The sequence below is a fragment of the Bos indicus x Bos taurus genome, chromosome 9, assembly GCF_003369695.1.
Source record: "Bos indicus x Bos taurus breed Angus x Brahman F1 hybrid chromosome 9, Bos_hybrid_MaternalHap_v2.0, whole genome shotgun sequence".
NCBI lineage: Eukaryota > Metazoa > Chordata > Mammalia > Artiodactyla > Bovidae > Bos > Bos indicus x Bos taurus.
Window position 1 is genome coordinate 15,425,734 of NC_040084.1, and position 17,522 is coordinate 15,443,255.

General features: G+C 36.2%; 1 protein-coding gene across 6 annotated transcripts in view; it reads left to right on the forward strand.

Annotated features, from left to right (window-relative positions):
• The window catches only part of SENP6 (SUMO specific peptidase 6), a 134,499-nt gene that overhangs the window by 71,747 nt on the left and 45,230 nt on the right, over positions 1-17,522 (forward strand). For 5 of the 6 annotated variants that reach the window (XM_027550962.1, XM_027550957.1, XM_027550958.1 and 2 more), the window contains one exon: positions 14,693-14,841. In XM_027550962.1, the coding sequence (XP_027406763.1) occupies positions 14,693-14,841 (149 nt within the window). Of the gene's footprint in view, positions 1-5,833; positions 5,967-14,692; positions 14,842-17,522 lie in introns of those variants that run through there. The other variant, XM_027550961.1, reaches the window with a different exon arrangement.

Genomic DNA, 17,522 nt, shown 5'->3' on the forward strand with positions numbered 1-17,522 from the left:
TCTATTTTATGTATAGTAGTTTGTATCTCTTAATCCCATAGGCCTTTTGCTTGTTTTAAATAGCAGTAGTGTCTCTTACTATCCAAAATTGAATGATTTTAAGCAGCTGAGTTTTTCCTGGTTGCCAACAGTTTCTTTTCTTTTTTTTTTTTTTAAAGCACCTGTATTTTTCTATAACTTGGATGAAAATCTTTTGTGTATATATAGAACATATTTTATAAAGGGAATATTTGAGACATAGATTCTTTCTTAATAATTTTGCAGTTGTTATGAATGTGAATTAGTATACTTTGTAATGCATAGTTATGCTCACTAGGTTTATTAAATGTGGTAGTAATGACTAGCTTCTTTAACATTCATACCTTAAATCTTTACTGAACTCATACCCCGCACTTGAGCTGAGTCAGATGCTTGACATTGATTATCTGCTTTTATCCTAGTTCCCTACCCAGGATCTCAATAAGCTAAGTCCAACTTTACCTCCGTTTTGTACAGAGGAAGAAATTGAGGTTTGCAGGGATTATATAACTTGCTCAAGGACACAAACTAGTACTGGAATCCAGGTCTATATGATGATAAAGACCACACGTTCTCTTAACCACTGTGCTTTACTATTTTCTCCCTAGATCAAAAAGAAACTTATTTCTGATCCTCAGGGAAGAACTACACAATAGGTACGGTTATCATTCCCTTTCCCCAGATGCATCTCAGTAAGTTAAGTGATTTGGCCTGTTATATGGTTTTAGATATCATGAGCCCCAGACATTTTACAAACATTTTTTGTTTATTCAGAGACTTCCCTGGTGGTCCAGTGGTTAAGAATTTGTCTACAAGTGCAGGGGACACTGGTTAGATCCCTGGTTTGGAAGGATTCCCTATGCCACTGGGCTACTAAGCCATGAGCTACAGCTACGGAGCCCACCTGTGTAGATAAGGCCGTGCTTTGCAATAAGAGAAGCCACCATGGTGCTAAGCCCAAGCACCACAGCTGCAGAGTACCACCCCCCATCCCCCACCCGCAAAACTAGAGAAAGTCTGTGTAGCAATGAAGACCCAGGGGAGCCAAAAATAACGAAATTTAAAAAAAAAACTTTGTTGATTCAGTGACATTCACTAAATAGATAAGAATAACCTTTTTAAAAACCTTTTTATTTTAAAATCATTTTAAGTGAATACTGAAAAGTTATAAAACTAGAACTCATTTACCTTTTTCCCAGTTGCTCTTAATGTTAGCATTAAGAGCATGTTATAGTCATGTTATAGTCATAGTACATTTGCAAATAAGAGATTGTCACTGGTATAACATTTAAACTAAGCAGATAGACATTGGTCTCATTTCACCAGTTTTTCACTGATAACTTTTTTCTGTTCCAAGATCCAGTTTGAGGATCTTATATTGGTTACATCTCCTAAGTTTCCTTGATTAATTTGAAGAATACTAGTAGAATGCCTTTCTGTTTGGAAGTTTGAATAATGTTATCTTATGATTTGTTGTTGTTAAGTTGCTCAGTCATGTCTGACTCTGCAACCCCATGGACTGCACTGTTACAGGCTTCCCTGTCCTTCACCATCTCCTGGAGTTTGCTCAAACTCATGTCCATTGAGTTGGTGATGCCATTCAACCATCTCATCCTCTAATGTCCCCTTCTCTTTCTGCCTTCCATCTTTGCCAGCATTAGAGTCTTTTCCAATGAGTCAGCTCTTTGCATCTTATGATTAGATTGAGGCTGTTCATTTTTGGCAAAACTTTCATGAAAGTTAGGTTGTGTCTTTTTCTACACATTATATCAAGGGTTGTATGATGTTGGTTTGTCTTAATTACTGTTAAACATGATCTCCTGCTTAGGTAGTTTCTGGTGAGTTCTTCCACCATACAGCTATTTTCCCCTCCTTATTAATAACTTGGGACTCTGACACTATGCAGATACCCTCTTTTTCCTCAAAATTGTGTCCACTGATACTAGCATCTTTTGGTAGCTCTTGCTGGCAACAATTATTACTCAGTGTTTATTAATGGTAGTCTTCTATTTTATTTCTTTTACATGTGTTAATTGAAAATTTTTTATAGGGAAGAGCTGTACTTGCTGCTTTATTTACTTACTCAGTTTGTGCCTGTGGACTCATAATAAAGTGTGTAAATATATATATATATGTATGTATATGTATAAATATTACCTGTCCACATGAAACATGTTAGCTTTGGGAAAGGGATATTGGTATATTTAGCTTGTAAAAAAGTGACAGTGTTAGTTGCAGTTGTTCAGTCATGTCCAACTCTTTGCGCCCCCATAGCCTATAGACCTCCAGGCTCCTCTGTTAATGGAATTCCTCAGGCAAGAATAATGGAGTGGGTAGCTAGTCCCTTCTCCAAGGGATCTTCCTGACCCAGGGATTGAACCCTGGACTTGTGTATTACAGGCAGACTCTTTACTGTAGTGACCCCACAAGAGACTGAGCCAGACTTGCCTGTGAGTGTCCAGGAGTCTCCGGCTGAGTTGTGGGTCAACAGAGACCTGCTAAAGAGTCAGGGGCACTGAATACACCAGTCCTGGGAGCTACATAAGTCCTGGTGTGCTGGCATATGTGAACCATGAACTTCCAGATGTTCAAGCTGGTTTTAGAAAAGGCAGAGGAACCAGAGATCAAATTGCCAGCATCTGATGGATCATTAAAAAAGCAAGAGAGTTCCAGAAAAACATCTATTTCTGCTTTATTGACTATGCCAAAGCCTTTGACTGTGTGGATCACAGTAAAAACTGCAAAATTCTGAAATAGATGGGAAAACCAGACCACCTGACCTGCTCTTGAGAAACCTGTATGCAGGTCAGGAAGCAACAGTTAGTACTGGACATGGAACAACAGACTGGTTCCAAATAGGAAAAGGAGTACGTCAAGGCTGTATATTGTCACCCTGCTTATTTAACTTCTATGCAGAGTACATCATGAGAAACACTGGGCTGGAGGAAACACAGGCTGAAATCAAGATTGCCAGGAGAAATATCAATAACCTCAGATACACAGATGACACCACCCTTATGGCAGAAAGTGAAGAAGGACTAAAGAGCCTCTTGATGAAAGTGAAAGAGGAGAGTGAAAAAGTTGGCTTAAAACTCAACATGCAGAAAACTAGGATCATGGCATCCAGTCCCATCACTTCATGGCAAATAGATGGGGAAGCAGTGGAAACAACGGCTGACTTTATTTTCTTGGGATCTAAATCATTGCATATGGTGGCTGCAGCCATGAAATTAAAAGATGCTTGCTCCTTGGAAGAAAAGCTATGATCAACCTAGACAGCGTATTAAAAAGCAGAGACATCAATCACTTTGCCAAAAAGGTCCATCTAGTCAAAGCTATGGTCTTTCCACTATAAAGAGAGCTGAGCGCCAAAGAATTGATGCTTTTGAACTGTGGTGTTGGAGGAGACTCTTGAGAGTCTGTTTGACTGCAAGGAGATACAAGTAGTCCATTCTAAAGGAAGTCAGTCCTGAATATTCATTGGAAGGACTGATGCTGAAGCTAAAGCTCCAATACTTTGACCATCTGATGCGAAGAACTGACTCATTTGAAAAGAGCCTGATGCTGGGAAAGATTGAAGGCGGGAGGAGAAGGGGATGACAGAGGATGAGATGGTTGGATGGCATCACCATCCAGACGGGCCTGAGTTTGAGCAAGCTCTGGGAGTTGGTAATGGTCAGGGAAGCCTGACGTGCTACAGTCCTTGGGGTTGCAAAGAGTTGGACACGACTAAGCGACTGCACTGAACTGAACTGATAGCTCTTTTGTGTTAGGTCAGTTCAGTTTTGTGTCTCTGCTGCTAAGTCACTTCAGTCGTGTCCGACTCTGTGCAACCCCATAGACGACAGCCCACCAGGCTCCCCTGTCCCTGGGATTCTCCAGGCAAGAACACCGGAGTGGGTTGCCATTTCCTTCTCCAATGCAGGAAAGTGAAATGTGAAAGTGAAGTCGCTCAGTCGTGTCCGACTCTTAGCGACCCCATGGACTGCAGCCCACCAGGCTCATCCGTCCATGGGATTTTCTAGGCAAGAGTACTGGAGTGGGGTGCCATTGCCTTCTCCGCAGTTTTGTGTTAGGTAGGTTCATATATACTTGGATATAGTATGAATGATAGGGCTATAATAATGTGTATATTGTTTCATAAAGATTGCGTTTTATTTTAGGATTCCCTTGGAGATAGTTTTTAAAATAAAATTTTCACACCCCAGGATCAGTAGTTAGTGGCATAGCACCTGGAATAATTTTCTCCTTTAAAGGTATCACTATCTTTTTATAGTTCTTAACACTTATGAGGACTTCCTTTATTATTTTTCTCCTTTATTTTGCATTTAAGAGGCATTTAATATGAATTATAGTTATTTATCAGCACTAGGCTAGTAATTACTGATGAACAGTTCTGTACAGTTAAACTGAAACTTGTAAAAATTAAGTATTGGTGTAATTTTTGGACATGTCACATATCCTGTTGATTTTTTGTTTGGTGTTCTTTTTACAGTTTTTCTAAGCATGAAAAATAATGTCTTAAGATCTCTCTTTTTCTTTCTGATTTCTTAAGCTTCCTTTTTGGTTTCCATTCTGATTGTGTGTTCTTATCAGAGAATTAATAGATGTTATATGCTGTCTCTGAGTAAATATTTAATTAAATTCTTAATGTAATTACATTATGATTCTAACTTAAATCATCTGACTTAGCAGTGTTTTAACTCATTTGCAGAAGAAATATATCCCCTCATCTTAATCAGTCAAGGTATCTTCTTTTAGTATCTTAACATATATTGATAACTTGCCAGACTTCTGTGCATATATAGCTATTTTTTGATGCATTTATACTGTGTGTATTGTTGTATAACTTGCATCTTGACTGTTATGATATCTGGTTCCTGTACTCTCATTAAGAGATACTGGAATTCCAGAGGAATACCACAATGAAAGACACAATTACAAGAATCAAATGGACTATAGCCAAGTCTCTTATTTTTTAATAGATGTGAGGTGACCCACTGTATTTATATAGTATAATTAAATTTTAATGTTTTGATATTATATATTATGATTAATAATTTAGCACATTTTGTGTATTTTATATTATTTCCTTAGATCACGTCCTTAGAAATAAAATTACAAGGTCAAAGGTTATGTACATTTTAAAGACTTTTGATATGTTTCTGCCAAAATGCTTTCTATAAAGGGTATCAGCACCCAACAGGCATGATCTATGTTTATTTTCTCATATGCTCCTCAGCAGTATTAAATCTTACCATTCTTTCAGGCTTTGCCAGACTGATTGGGAAATAGTATTTGTTTTTTCACATTTCCTCATTAATGACCAGGCATTTTATATGTTAAGTGGATTTGAGTTTCTTCTTTTATTCATGTCTGCCAGTTGTGTTCTTTGCCTAGTGTGTTCTCTGTTTATCACACATATTCAGCATAGCCCAAAGTGATTTTTAAGGAGATTATAATGAGAATATAATATATGACTTTAGTTTTATTTTATAATGAAAATCGGTCATAGTAACAGCGACATGATGGAGAAAACCATTTTTCTAATTTGTCTTTCTCTTTTAAAAGGTGATAAAAATAACTTAAAAGCAAATAAATAACCACAGTACCATAATAAAGATAGCTGTTTGTATTCTAACTATCCTTGAGGTATATATTTTCCAGCAGAGCTAAATTTTCAAACAAAAATAAAGGGCTATCCCTGCCCCACCCAACCTCCAACTTCTATTATGAAAATTTTCAAACATACCAAAAAACCGACTTTTAAAAGTGAATTTACATGTACCATATAGATTCTGTAATGAACACTACTGCATTATGTATTTATAAATAAACAATAAGAAATTGAGTGAAAATACACAAAATATATCATTATGCTCTGGAAGTGTAAGACGTTTTTCTCATGCTAATGCACAGATAGCAATAGTAAAAACAGCAGCCCAAAGGTAAGGATTCTAATTACCATTGTTTAGTATATAGTCCATGAGGTCGCTCAGAGTTGGACATGATTGAGCGACTTCACTTTGACTTTTCACTTTCATGCATTGGAGAAGGCAATGGCAATCCACTCCGGTGTTCTTGTCTGGAGAATCCCAGGGACGGGGGAGCCTGGTGGGCTGCCATCTATGGGGTCTCACAGAGTCGGACACGACTGAAGCGACTTAGCAGCAGCAGTAGCAGCAGCAGCATTATATATTTGTAAATCTAATCATTTTTATAAATTCATCTTCTTTTTCCAGTACATTTAAAATTACGAACACCAGTATAGTTTTACTCCTAAATACTTCAGCAGACATCTGATTTGAGTTCAATATATATTTGTTTTCTTTTGAAATAGAATTTACATATAATGAAATTTAAAAGCCATAAGTGTACAGTTGAATACATTTTGACAGGTATACACACCTTTCTAACCCAAGGCCCTGGGAACACATAGTGTAAATGATACCATCACTTCAGAATATTCCCTCATGTTCCTACCAGTTACTTCTCATCTCTGCCCCATCATAGGTAACCATTTTCACATAAGTGGAATAATACAGTATGTACACTGTTATGTAAGTCTTCTTTTCCCTCAGGATGAATTTTTGACATTCACCAGTGTTGTTGCGTGCATTAGCAATTTCTTCCTCTTTAGTATTGTATTGTAGGGCTGTAACAGTTTATTTATCAATCTCCTATGATGGATACCTGAGTTATTTCTAGGTTTGTTTGTTTGTTTGTTTTTTATGAGGAAAGCCACTATAAACATTCTTTTTATGGAGGACCATTCTTTTTTAAAGCATAGAATAGATTTTAAAATTTATTCTAAAGAGCCAACCACTTTTACTTATCTCGTAATAGCTTCCATATTTACCTTTTCTGCATACCTGGACATAGGGTGGTATATTAAAAAGACATTGAGCTAGAAAATCCACCAGGAAATACTCTAATCTTTTTCTTTTTTTAATCGAAGTATAGTTGATTTACAGTTTTAGTTTCTGGTATACAGCAGAATGATTTAGTTATATGTATAGTATGTGTTCTTTTTCATATTCTTTTCCACTAGATCATTATTAATACAAGATATTGAATATAGTTCTCTGTGCTATATACTAGGGCCTTATCTTGGTATTTATCTATTTTATATATAGTAGTTTGTATCTGCTAATCCCTAACTCCTAATTTATTTGTCTCACCCCTCTCCCCTTTGTTAATCGTAGATTTGTTTTCTGTGTCTGTGAGTTTGTTTCTGTTTTTTTTTTTAATTGAGTTCATTCGTATCATATTTTAGATTCCACATACATTGGTATAAGTGCTGTCATATGATAATTTGTCTGCCTGACTTCGTTTAGTATGAGAAGCTCTAGGTCCATCCATGTTGCTGCAGATGGCATTATTTCATTCTTTTTTTTACGGTGGGGTGGTATTCCTCTGTCTATGTTATACGTTCATCTGTTGATGGACATTTAGCTTGCTTCCATGTCTTGACTATTCTAAATAGTGTTGCTATGAACATTGGAGTGCATGTATTTTTTTTTTTAACTTGCCTTAATGTAAGTTATTTATTTATTCTTATCTGTAATATATATATTTTATTGAAGTAGAGTTGACTTACGATGTTTCAGGTGCAAAGCAAGGTGATTCAGTTATACATATATATTATTTTTGAGATTATTTTCCATTATAGATTATTACAAGATACTGACTATAGTTACCTGTGCTATACAGTACACCTTTGTTTCTTGTTGCATACCTGTTTTTTTAAAATTATAAATCTAACATTCTTTTCATATTAAGTCAAACAAGTGGAATCAAAATATTGCAAGGTTTTTAGTTAGGCAAAAGTTGGTAAGTTTTCTAAAATATATATATTATACATGCTATTTGTATGTATACAGAAGCTTTTCTACTACACTTGATAAGAAAGAATATCAAAGGAAGAGATGGAGAAATTGGAAAATATGAAGTGAATGATATGGGAGCATGGGATATGAAATAGCAACAGGGAAACCAACTAGGTAAAAGGAAAACATAACATAGTCCAGTTGTTTTCAAACATGGCTGCTCATTAGAAACGTGTCTGGAGCTTTGGAGGAAAAAAACAAGCATTTGTATTTTTTTTTTAATTCAAAGATAATTCTAATATGCATCTGGATTTTAGGCTTTTCTATTAAACATTAGTTTTGGTTTTTGAAATAGAATTTACATATAATGAAATATACAAGTCATAAGTGTACAGTTGAATATATTTTGACAGGTATACACACCTTTCTAACCCAAGGCCCTGGGAACACATAGTGTAAATGATATCATCACTTCAGAATATTCCCTCATGTTCAAAAATTTAGAATTGTTATTTTTCTGTTGATCGATCATGATACAGTGGTATTAAGTGAGGGAGAGTTATATAATCACAGTAGTAATAGGTGTTTATCAGTTTTCACAAGAAATAGCCAGACAAAAAATAAAAGATAATTATAATTGCAAGTCATAATGGGAACATGATTAACCTAACATTATAAAATGACATGCAATTTGGGGGTTCCAGCAGAGTGATGTGGTAAGTGGAAGTGCATTCATGTACTTATTTTCATCCACGTAGCCGGTCTGTGTCTTTTGATTGGTGCATTTAATCCATTTAAGGTAATTATATATGTGTGATCCAACAAAGGTGGCACTAGTCGTAAAAACTCACCTGCCCGTGTAGGAGATGCAAGAGTCATGGGTTTGATCCCTGGGTCAGGAAGATCCCCTGGAGAAGAGCATCGCCCCCCACTCCAGTGTTCTTGCCTGGAGAATCCCATGGACAGAGGAGCGTGGTGGGCTACAGCCCATGGGGTCGCAAAGAGTCTCCGACTCTGCCAACCCATGCCTCCACAGGAGACCCTTCAGCACTACCAGGCAGTTTTGGTTCAATCTCCTGTGGGGTCACTGTTCTTTTTCTCTGGATCTTGGTGTGGGCAAGGTTTTGTTTGTGCCCTCCAAGACTGGAGTCTCTGTTTCCTCCAGTCCTGTGAAGTCCTGTAGTCAAATCCCACTGGTCTTCAAGGTCATATTCCCTGGGGATTCCCAGTCCTTTTTCAGATCCCTAGGCTGCGAAGCCCGACGTGGAGTTGAGAACCTTCACGACAGTGGGAGAACTTGTTTGGTATTATTGTTCTCCAGTTTGTACATCACCCACTGGCAGGTGTGGGATTTGATTGTATCATGGTTGCCTCCCTCCTACTGTCTCGCTGCAGCTTCTTCTTGGTCTTTGGATGTGGGGTATCTTTTTTTTGGTGGGTTCCAGCGTTCTCCTGTCAGTGGTTGTTCAGCAGCTAGTTGTTATTTTGGTGTCGTTGCTGTAGGAGTACGTCCTACTCCGTTGTCTTTAACCAGAAGTCAGCATGTGTCTCTTTGAGCCAGAGTTTTGTCTGGATTGCTAGATCATATAGTAGTAGATCATATAGTAGTTGTAGTTTTAGTTTTTTGAGGAACTCCATACTGCTAACAGTGTAGGAGGGTTTTCTTTTCTCCACACCCTCTCCAGCTTTCATTGTTGGTGGACCTTTTAATGATGGCCAGTCTGACTGGTATAGGGTGATACCTCATTGTAGTTTTTTTTTTTAATTGTAAAGAATATTTTATTTAAAAATTTTTAACTTTAGGAAACTTGATTTGCAACATTTTATTGGTTTCTGCCATACAACAACACAAATCAGCCATAATTGTACACATATCCCTTCCCTCCTGAACCTCCCTCCGCTTTTCCCATGCCACCTCTCTAATCATCACAGAGCAGCAGACTGGGCTCCTGTGTTATATAGCAGCTCCTCGCCAGCCATCTGTTTTACACGTGATAGTGTATGTGTGTCAGTGCTGCTTTTTCCATTTGTCCCACTGTGTCCACAAGTCCATTCTCTTCATCTGCATCTCCATTCCTTCCCTGCAAATAGGTTCATCAGTAGCATTTTTCTAGATTCCATATATCTATGTTAAAATATATTTGTTTTTCTCTTTTTGACTTATTTCACTCTGTATAACAGGCTGTAGGTTCATCTACCTCACTGGAACTGACATTTGTTCTTTTTCAAGGCTGAGTAATATTCTGTTGTATGTATGTATCACATCTTCTTTATCCATTCATGTGTAGATGGACATCTAGGTTGCTTCCATGTCCTGGCAGTTGTAAATAGTGTTGCAGTGAACATTGGGGTGCATATGTCTTTTAGAATTGTAGCTTTCTCAGGGTGTATGCCCAGTGGTGGGATTGCTGGGTCATATGGTAGGTTTATTCCTAGTTTTTTTTTTTTTTTAAAGCACTCTCCATGCTGTTCTTCATAATGGCTGTATCAGTTTACATTCCCACCAGTAGTGTAGAGGGGTTTCCTTTTCTCCACATCCTCTCCAGCATTTATTGCATATTTTTTGATAGTGGTCATTCTGACTGGTGTGAGGTGATACCTCATTGTAGCTTTTGATTTGCACTTCTCTAATAATCTCTAGTAATTAGTGATGTTGAGCATCTTTTCCTGCACCTGTTGGCCATTTGTATGTCTTCTTTGGAGAAATGTCTGTTTTCGTCTTCTGCCTAATTTTTGATTAGGTTGTTTGTTTTGTATGAGCTATTTGTATATTTTGGAAATTAAGCCCTTTTTGGTCACATCATTTGCAAATAATTTCTCCCAGTTCATAGATTGTCTTTGTTTGGCTGATGGTTTCTTTAGCTGTGCAGAAGCTTATTAGTTGGATTAGGTCTCATTGGTTTATTTTTTATTTTTATTTTTTGCTTTTATTTCTGTTGCTTTGGGAGACTGACCTAAGAAAACATTGGTATGATTTATGTCAGAGAATGTTCTGCTTATGTTTTCTTTTAGGAGTTTTATGGTGCCCCATCTTAATCTTGGTGTTTGTTTTGTGTGGTCTTGGATTAATACTCTGTTCACCTTCTCATCCCTAAAAGGTGGTGGGGTGGTGGGATAGGTTTTATCTTAAGTACCTCCCTGGAGTACTTTGAGGGTTTGGAGGCTGTGTCATACATAGCTTAGCAAAAATAACTTTCATAGTCAGCTGCTAAAACTTTCATGAGCCTCTTGTTAGGGATTTGCTGTTTTTTTATACTCATCAAGTTTTAAGTATTTAGCCATTTTATATTTCTGGCTATAACTTGAAATTAGTTAATTTTCACATGAATTATCATAATCTTCATAGTTGTGTTTACCTTAAGATAAAGCTTCATCTTAAAACTTCTAAGTATGTCATTCTTTCTGTTTCTGTCTCTTTCTTTTGGTACCCTATAATCTTGATTGAGGGAGGGGTCAGATTTTAAAATTGTTTTCCTCTGTTGTCTTTTTTTGGGTGCCAAAATTTGTTTTCTTAAAAATTAATAAAATCTTTGAAATCATTTTGTAATAACAATGATACAGAAGTTTCCACATTACAGATATAATCCAGCTGAAAAAGGATATACTAATATATATATAAGCTATTGTAAAATAAGCTTTGGGGGAACATATGAACATTAGGTGTTCAATGTGAATGAACATCTTATATTTCCAGGCAAGGAAATTACTGATTGCTAGCACATTATTTAATTGGGCCTATGAAATGATTACAGGATTGGGCTTGTTAGGCCATAAATGAGGATTAAGTACAATATTGAAGGCAATATTTTAAATGCCATCTTAGGGTGTAAAGTTGGGAAAGCAGTTTCTTTTTTATCTGATTGGCCAAAATTAGTTTCTCCAGAATTAATTTTCTCAAAGTAATTAGTGAGCCAGTTCATAGTACTGGATTATTTAACATTAGCTCTTTTGGTACTTTGTATATTGGTTCTGGGTTTTTCTTCTGGCATGTGTGTGTGTGTTTAGTTATCTGTTATTTATATATAGTAGTGTATATTTGTCAAGAAGAAAAAGGAACCCTTCTACCTTGTTGGTGGGAATGTAAATTGGTACAGCCACTGTGGAGAACAGTATGGAGCTTCCCTAAAAAACCAAAAACAGAGCTTCCATAAGATCTATCTATCTCACTCCTGAGCATAAACCCAGAGAAAACCACAAAATTCAAAAAGATTCTTGTACCGCAGTGTTCCTTGCAGCACTACCAGCAATAGCCAGAGCATTGTAACAGCCAGAGCAGCGATAGATAGAGCATTGTAACAGCAGTAGCCAGGAAGCAACCTACATGCCCATTGACGCAGAAATGGATAAAGATGTGGTACATACAAACACTGTTTTTCTCTATTATCAATAAACAATTTTCTGTTTCTTTCAGGGCTTGGGCCACTCGTTTCTCCCTTGTTAATTATGTGGTAGAGAAAAATGTGACTTAGACATGATGAGATAGCTATAGTGGACAGATGAGTGTGATTATATGATCTGGATTGAAATGATAATAGTTTTTAAAATGTCATTCTCTAAGTAGGGTCTGGCAGGAAAATGATATAAAGACATACTTGAACAAAATGATTGGCAAAGATTTTTTAGAGATTACAGAGATTCCTAAAATATGTTTAAAAGGAAAAAGCTCTTTTGTATACATACAAAAATTTAATTAGTGAGACCAAAAAAAGTTGGAGGAGAAAAAAAATCCCATGTCTTAAGACAGCTGTCTCTGTAAATTATAATACGTCAGTAATCGGTTATGTATTCCAAATAACTCTATATTTTCTGAATTCCATATCTTGTCTGCCTCCTTTTTTTTTTAACTTAGTGCCACATTCTAGTTCTTTAATACTCATTTGTATGGAAACTTCTTTTTAGATCTGATCCAATCCATTTAACACCATACCATTGTTAGCCTTCATAGGAATATAACTAACACCTGGATGCTCTGGCTGGAGCAGCTGCTACGTAACCTCAGGTGTTCTTGGGAACAGCTTTTCCTTCCTCTCCCTGGCTGAGTCCTGACATATCTAGATCTGTTACTAAAACTTGTGACATATGATGTTTTGTAATGTGATTCATTAATCCAGTAAACATGTTTTGAGCCCTTGCCTTGTGCAGTTTCTAAACACTGAGAAAACATGTGAGTAAAACATTATTTCTACCTTTTCAGAGCCGACAGTATAATGGAGGAAACAGATCAGTGTAAATAATTAGCAGAGAATAAAATGAGTGCTAATAGAAGTATGGAGAAAGTGCTGTGGAAGCTCTGAGGATGTGCTTCATCATGCATAGTGTGGGCCAGAGGAGCTTCTTAATGAAGAATAGTTTGAATTTACTAGATAAATAGGGAGGACTTTGCTTGCAAAGAGAATGACATATATATGAGGGTGAGAAAGAAAATACCCTGGAGAAATGCACTTCTTTGAGGTAGAGTGTTTTTGTTTTTGTTTAAATTAAGACTGGAACATCAATACAAACTTCACCTTGCTAAGATATGGGGTTTAGACTTTTTTCCTAAGCTACTGAAATTATTGAAAGATTTTCAGCATTAGGGGAATGAAATGCCAACCCACTCCAGCATTCTTGCCTGGAAAATCCCATAGACAGAGAAACCTACAGTCTTTGGGGTCACAAAGAGTCAGACATGACTGCGTGACTAACACTTTAAACATTAGAATGATTAGATCATTTGAAAGATCACTTTGGCAGTAGTGGAGAATGATTTGAAGCAAACAAAATTGGAATGAGGGAGATCGATTGAGGCAGGAGTTAAGCATCTGAAATATAGCAGCAGTGGAGTTGGAGAGGAAGGAATGAGTTTAAGACTCTTGACTAGTAGAATTCCCTTGACTGTGAGGAAGGACTCACTGGGACAAGTCAGCGATTACTTAGATTTCTAGCTTCGGTGTCCAGGAAAATACAGGTATTCTGACCGAGCAGATGCCGAGGAGGTGGAACTCTGTGATTGCACCAAGCAACAATAATTGCATGGGTTTCTTAAGACAGTTTTAGAGGATGTTAAAAGATAGGAAAATGGAAATATTTAACATACTTGGGATTATGCAGGTAGAACACTTTTGTTTTAGATTTATTAACTTTTAATGCCTTTTCATTTTATTTTTAATTGGAGGATAATTGCTTTACAATGTTGTGTTGGTTTCTGCCATACAACAACATGAATTAGTCATCAGCGTAGGTTCGTTAACTTTTGATTTAGATACATGTTCAGTTTTCTTTGCTGATGAAGTCAAATTGTAATGAATTTTAAATTGTTCTGTTTGGAATTTGTGAAATCGTTTTACAATTCTAATTATGAATTAATTAGAAATGAAATGATTGACTTTACATTGAAAAATAATGACGAAAATTCTCTTTTGTGTGTCTTGAATTTAAAAAACCATTAAATTGAGAATTATTTTCCTTTATCGAAACAGTTGTGCCCAACATTTGAATTCATATTTTTCTCATTACTGATCTAAGAACAGTAACATAGGAAAAAGAAACGTGTGTGTGATTCAGTGCAGAAGGTGCTCTGTTGCCTTAGTAGCACAGAACAAGCTGAAGAGAATATTGGTACACTTGAAAATGGTACATGGTAGAGCGGGTGGAAAGTGATCCTGGTGAAGGACAGACAAGAGCAACCAGGAGATGGCTACTGGCTGTGGCCTAAAGTTCTATTTTTCTCTATTGTACATATTGAAACATTAGTTTCTTTTAGCTAAAACATCATTTGATAATATGAGTTAGTATTTTTTTCATAGTGAAAAATGAGAAATTTATAAAGTTTAATTTTAGTACTTTCCCCCTATTTTGTTTTTTAGATCGTATAATGAAAAAAACAGAAGAGTCTGAATCACACCTGGAGTCTGAAATTAAAAGGAAAGTTGCACAGAAACGTCACAGTAGTACATATCAGTCTACCCCACCTTCTCTGTCTCCTGCTTCCAAAAAATGTTTAACTGATTTAGAGGTGGGTAGAGAAATCATTCTTTGCTGCTAATCAGTTGGTATTTTTATTAATACTATTTTTAGTACTTACTAAATTCTGGTGATCTTTTCAAATAGGATTGGAAGAGAACTGGAAAAGGTTACTTTGGAAAACTTGTCTGCCTTCATTAGGTCATTTTTCAATTGTCACAAGTCCAGAATATATATCTTTCTGAAAAGACGTATGAACACTTCCCTATACCATACTTCACATAATTGCTCTCGATCAGAATTTTTTTAAAATAAAATTCTCATATAACCAGAGTACAACTGTCAAAAATGTTTAATTAATATGGATCCAGAATTATCATCTAATGCACAAACTCCACTCACATTTTCTCTAACCATGTCCTTTATGGAAACAGAATCCAGTTCAGGATCATGTTACATTGAGTTGTGGCGATCTTCAGTCTTCTTTAATCTGGAATAATTCCTTAATGTTCCTTCGTCATTCCTAACCTTGATATTTGTAAGAAATACAGGCCACTTATTTTGTACCTCAAGTTGAATTGGTCTGCAGGTTCTTCATCATTTATACATTTTTCAAGATTCCTCAGAGGTGATGCTATGATCTTATTGCATCATATCAGGAAGTATATAATGTTGATTTTGACATTATTGCTGATACTTTTATCTTGTTTAAGATGTACTCTTCTAGATTTTTCCAGGTATTTTAGTAGGTGTTTTTAATAGGTATTTCTGTGTACTCAGTCACTCATTTCATGTCTGACTCTGTGACTCTATGGACTATAACCCGCCAGGCTTCTCAGTCCATGGAATTTTCCAGGCAAGAATACTGGAGCAAGTTGCCATTTCCTACTCTAGGGAATCTTCCCGACCCAGGGATCTAACTTGCATCTCCTGCATTGGCAAGCGGATTCTTTACCACTGAGCCACCTGGGAGGTTTCTAGTATTTCTATACTTACTTGTTAATAAGAGTTTTGGCTTATCCCACATTTACCATAGTTTCTATTTTTATCAGCGTGGAGACATGGATTCTTATTTTTCTCAGAAAGGTTATTCTCCACAAGTGTCGTTGTTTATTTTGATGCTCAAATTGCCCTAGATTTGGCCCATGGAAAGTTCTTCAAGCTGGCTGTTTTCTTTTTGACATATCCCCATCATTATTTGAGTACCTGTCTTCTGGTATAACCAGGTGGTCTAGATTTCTTTGTATTTCTCTGTATCAGCTCTGTAGTCATGCATTTCTCCAAGGAATCATTGTTTGTATAAGTGATTTCGGAAGATATTTGGGCAGTAGTTGTGCTTGTTGCTACTGGGTGTCAAATGTAGGCCCTCTCAGCAGACTGAACTAGGAATATTTGTGTATATACGTGTTAATATTTAGTATATATTAAAATTCATGAGTTTACATTGATAACTCCAATTCTAGTCCAACACCACAGTGTTTATTTTAGCCTTTTGTGCTTTGCATGTTTTTGTAACTCCCTTCTCTGACTGAGAAACCCGTCTTCCATTATCTCCAGTGTATTTGCTCAGTTGGGTTTTCTGTGACCAGTCTTCTGGCACGCAAGCCTGAGATTGGCTTGGGCTATGCTGTCATCACCCACACTGCTTAGCCCTTTGCTGGACCCCTGGAAAGGAGGAAGAAAGAAGAAAGCTTCTTCCCACACACACACCGTCCTTCCTTGCCTAGGCGTGCCAGCTAAAAGCCTCAGCATTTTTTTTAACATCGAAAATATATTTTGTTTCTTTTTACTCTTTACTTCTGTGCCACTTATTCTTTTTTTAGTGGAGATAAAGAATAGATTGTAGCCATCCTCTATGTAATTTTAAATTTTTGAACAAGATTAGTGGTTTTTCTTTCCATGTATAGTCTGTGAAATTTCACATTACATACTGCTTGTAAGAAAATGAAGTCTTTGGTATTTAATGAGATTATAACAGTGTTCAGAATATGTAACAAAATATGACATTGTCTCAGTGGTGTCTCATGAAAGACATGCTTATTAAGTATACAGGTTATTATTAATGTGTATAGGCTGGCAGATAATATGTGATAATGAGATTTGGATTTATTTTAAAGTGTTCCATTGACCAAAGAAGGGGGAAGTGACACTTTAATTAATCTTTGTTTTCTGAAGGAATTTATATTTAACATAAAACTATTAAGAAAATTTGCTACTTTACTAAAAATAATTGAATAATGTTGAGATTCTAGTCTTTTGATCACCAGGTTGATAAAATTCTTAATCTCTAGTTTTTATCGTGAACAGTGTAATACCATGTTTGGTTAAGCTGATCTGCATTTTGTTCCTAATTGCTGCAAGTAGTTCTAAGATAGGTGTTTCTTAGCCTGTGGATGGCATATGATACTAGCTCATGATATAGTTCTTCTATATTTTAAGATTAAAATTTTTAATAGTAGGGAAGTCTTTTTCTGTTTCAGTATCAATTTTATAAAAGCAAATATGTGAAAGTATTGTTTTTCCATAGGGTTCTTTTTATTGAAATCTACCCTTTATTATAGACACTAAAGTATTGGAGCCAGTCTGAACCCAGCTTGATGATATCCTTGATTCTTAATAAAAGACAGAATTAGCTTACATAGAGCTGACTCCCACTGTGACAAATGAGGGTCTAGTTTTCACATAAATGGATGTGTTTAAAGCCTAGCTAAATGTGGAGATCTATGTTCATCA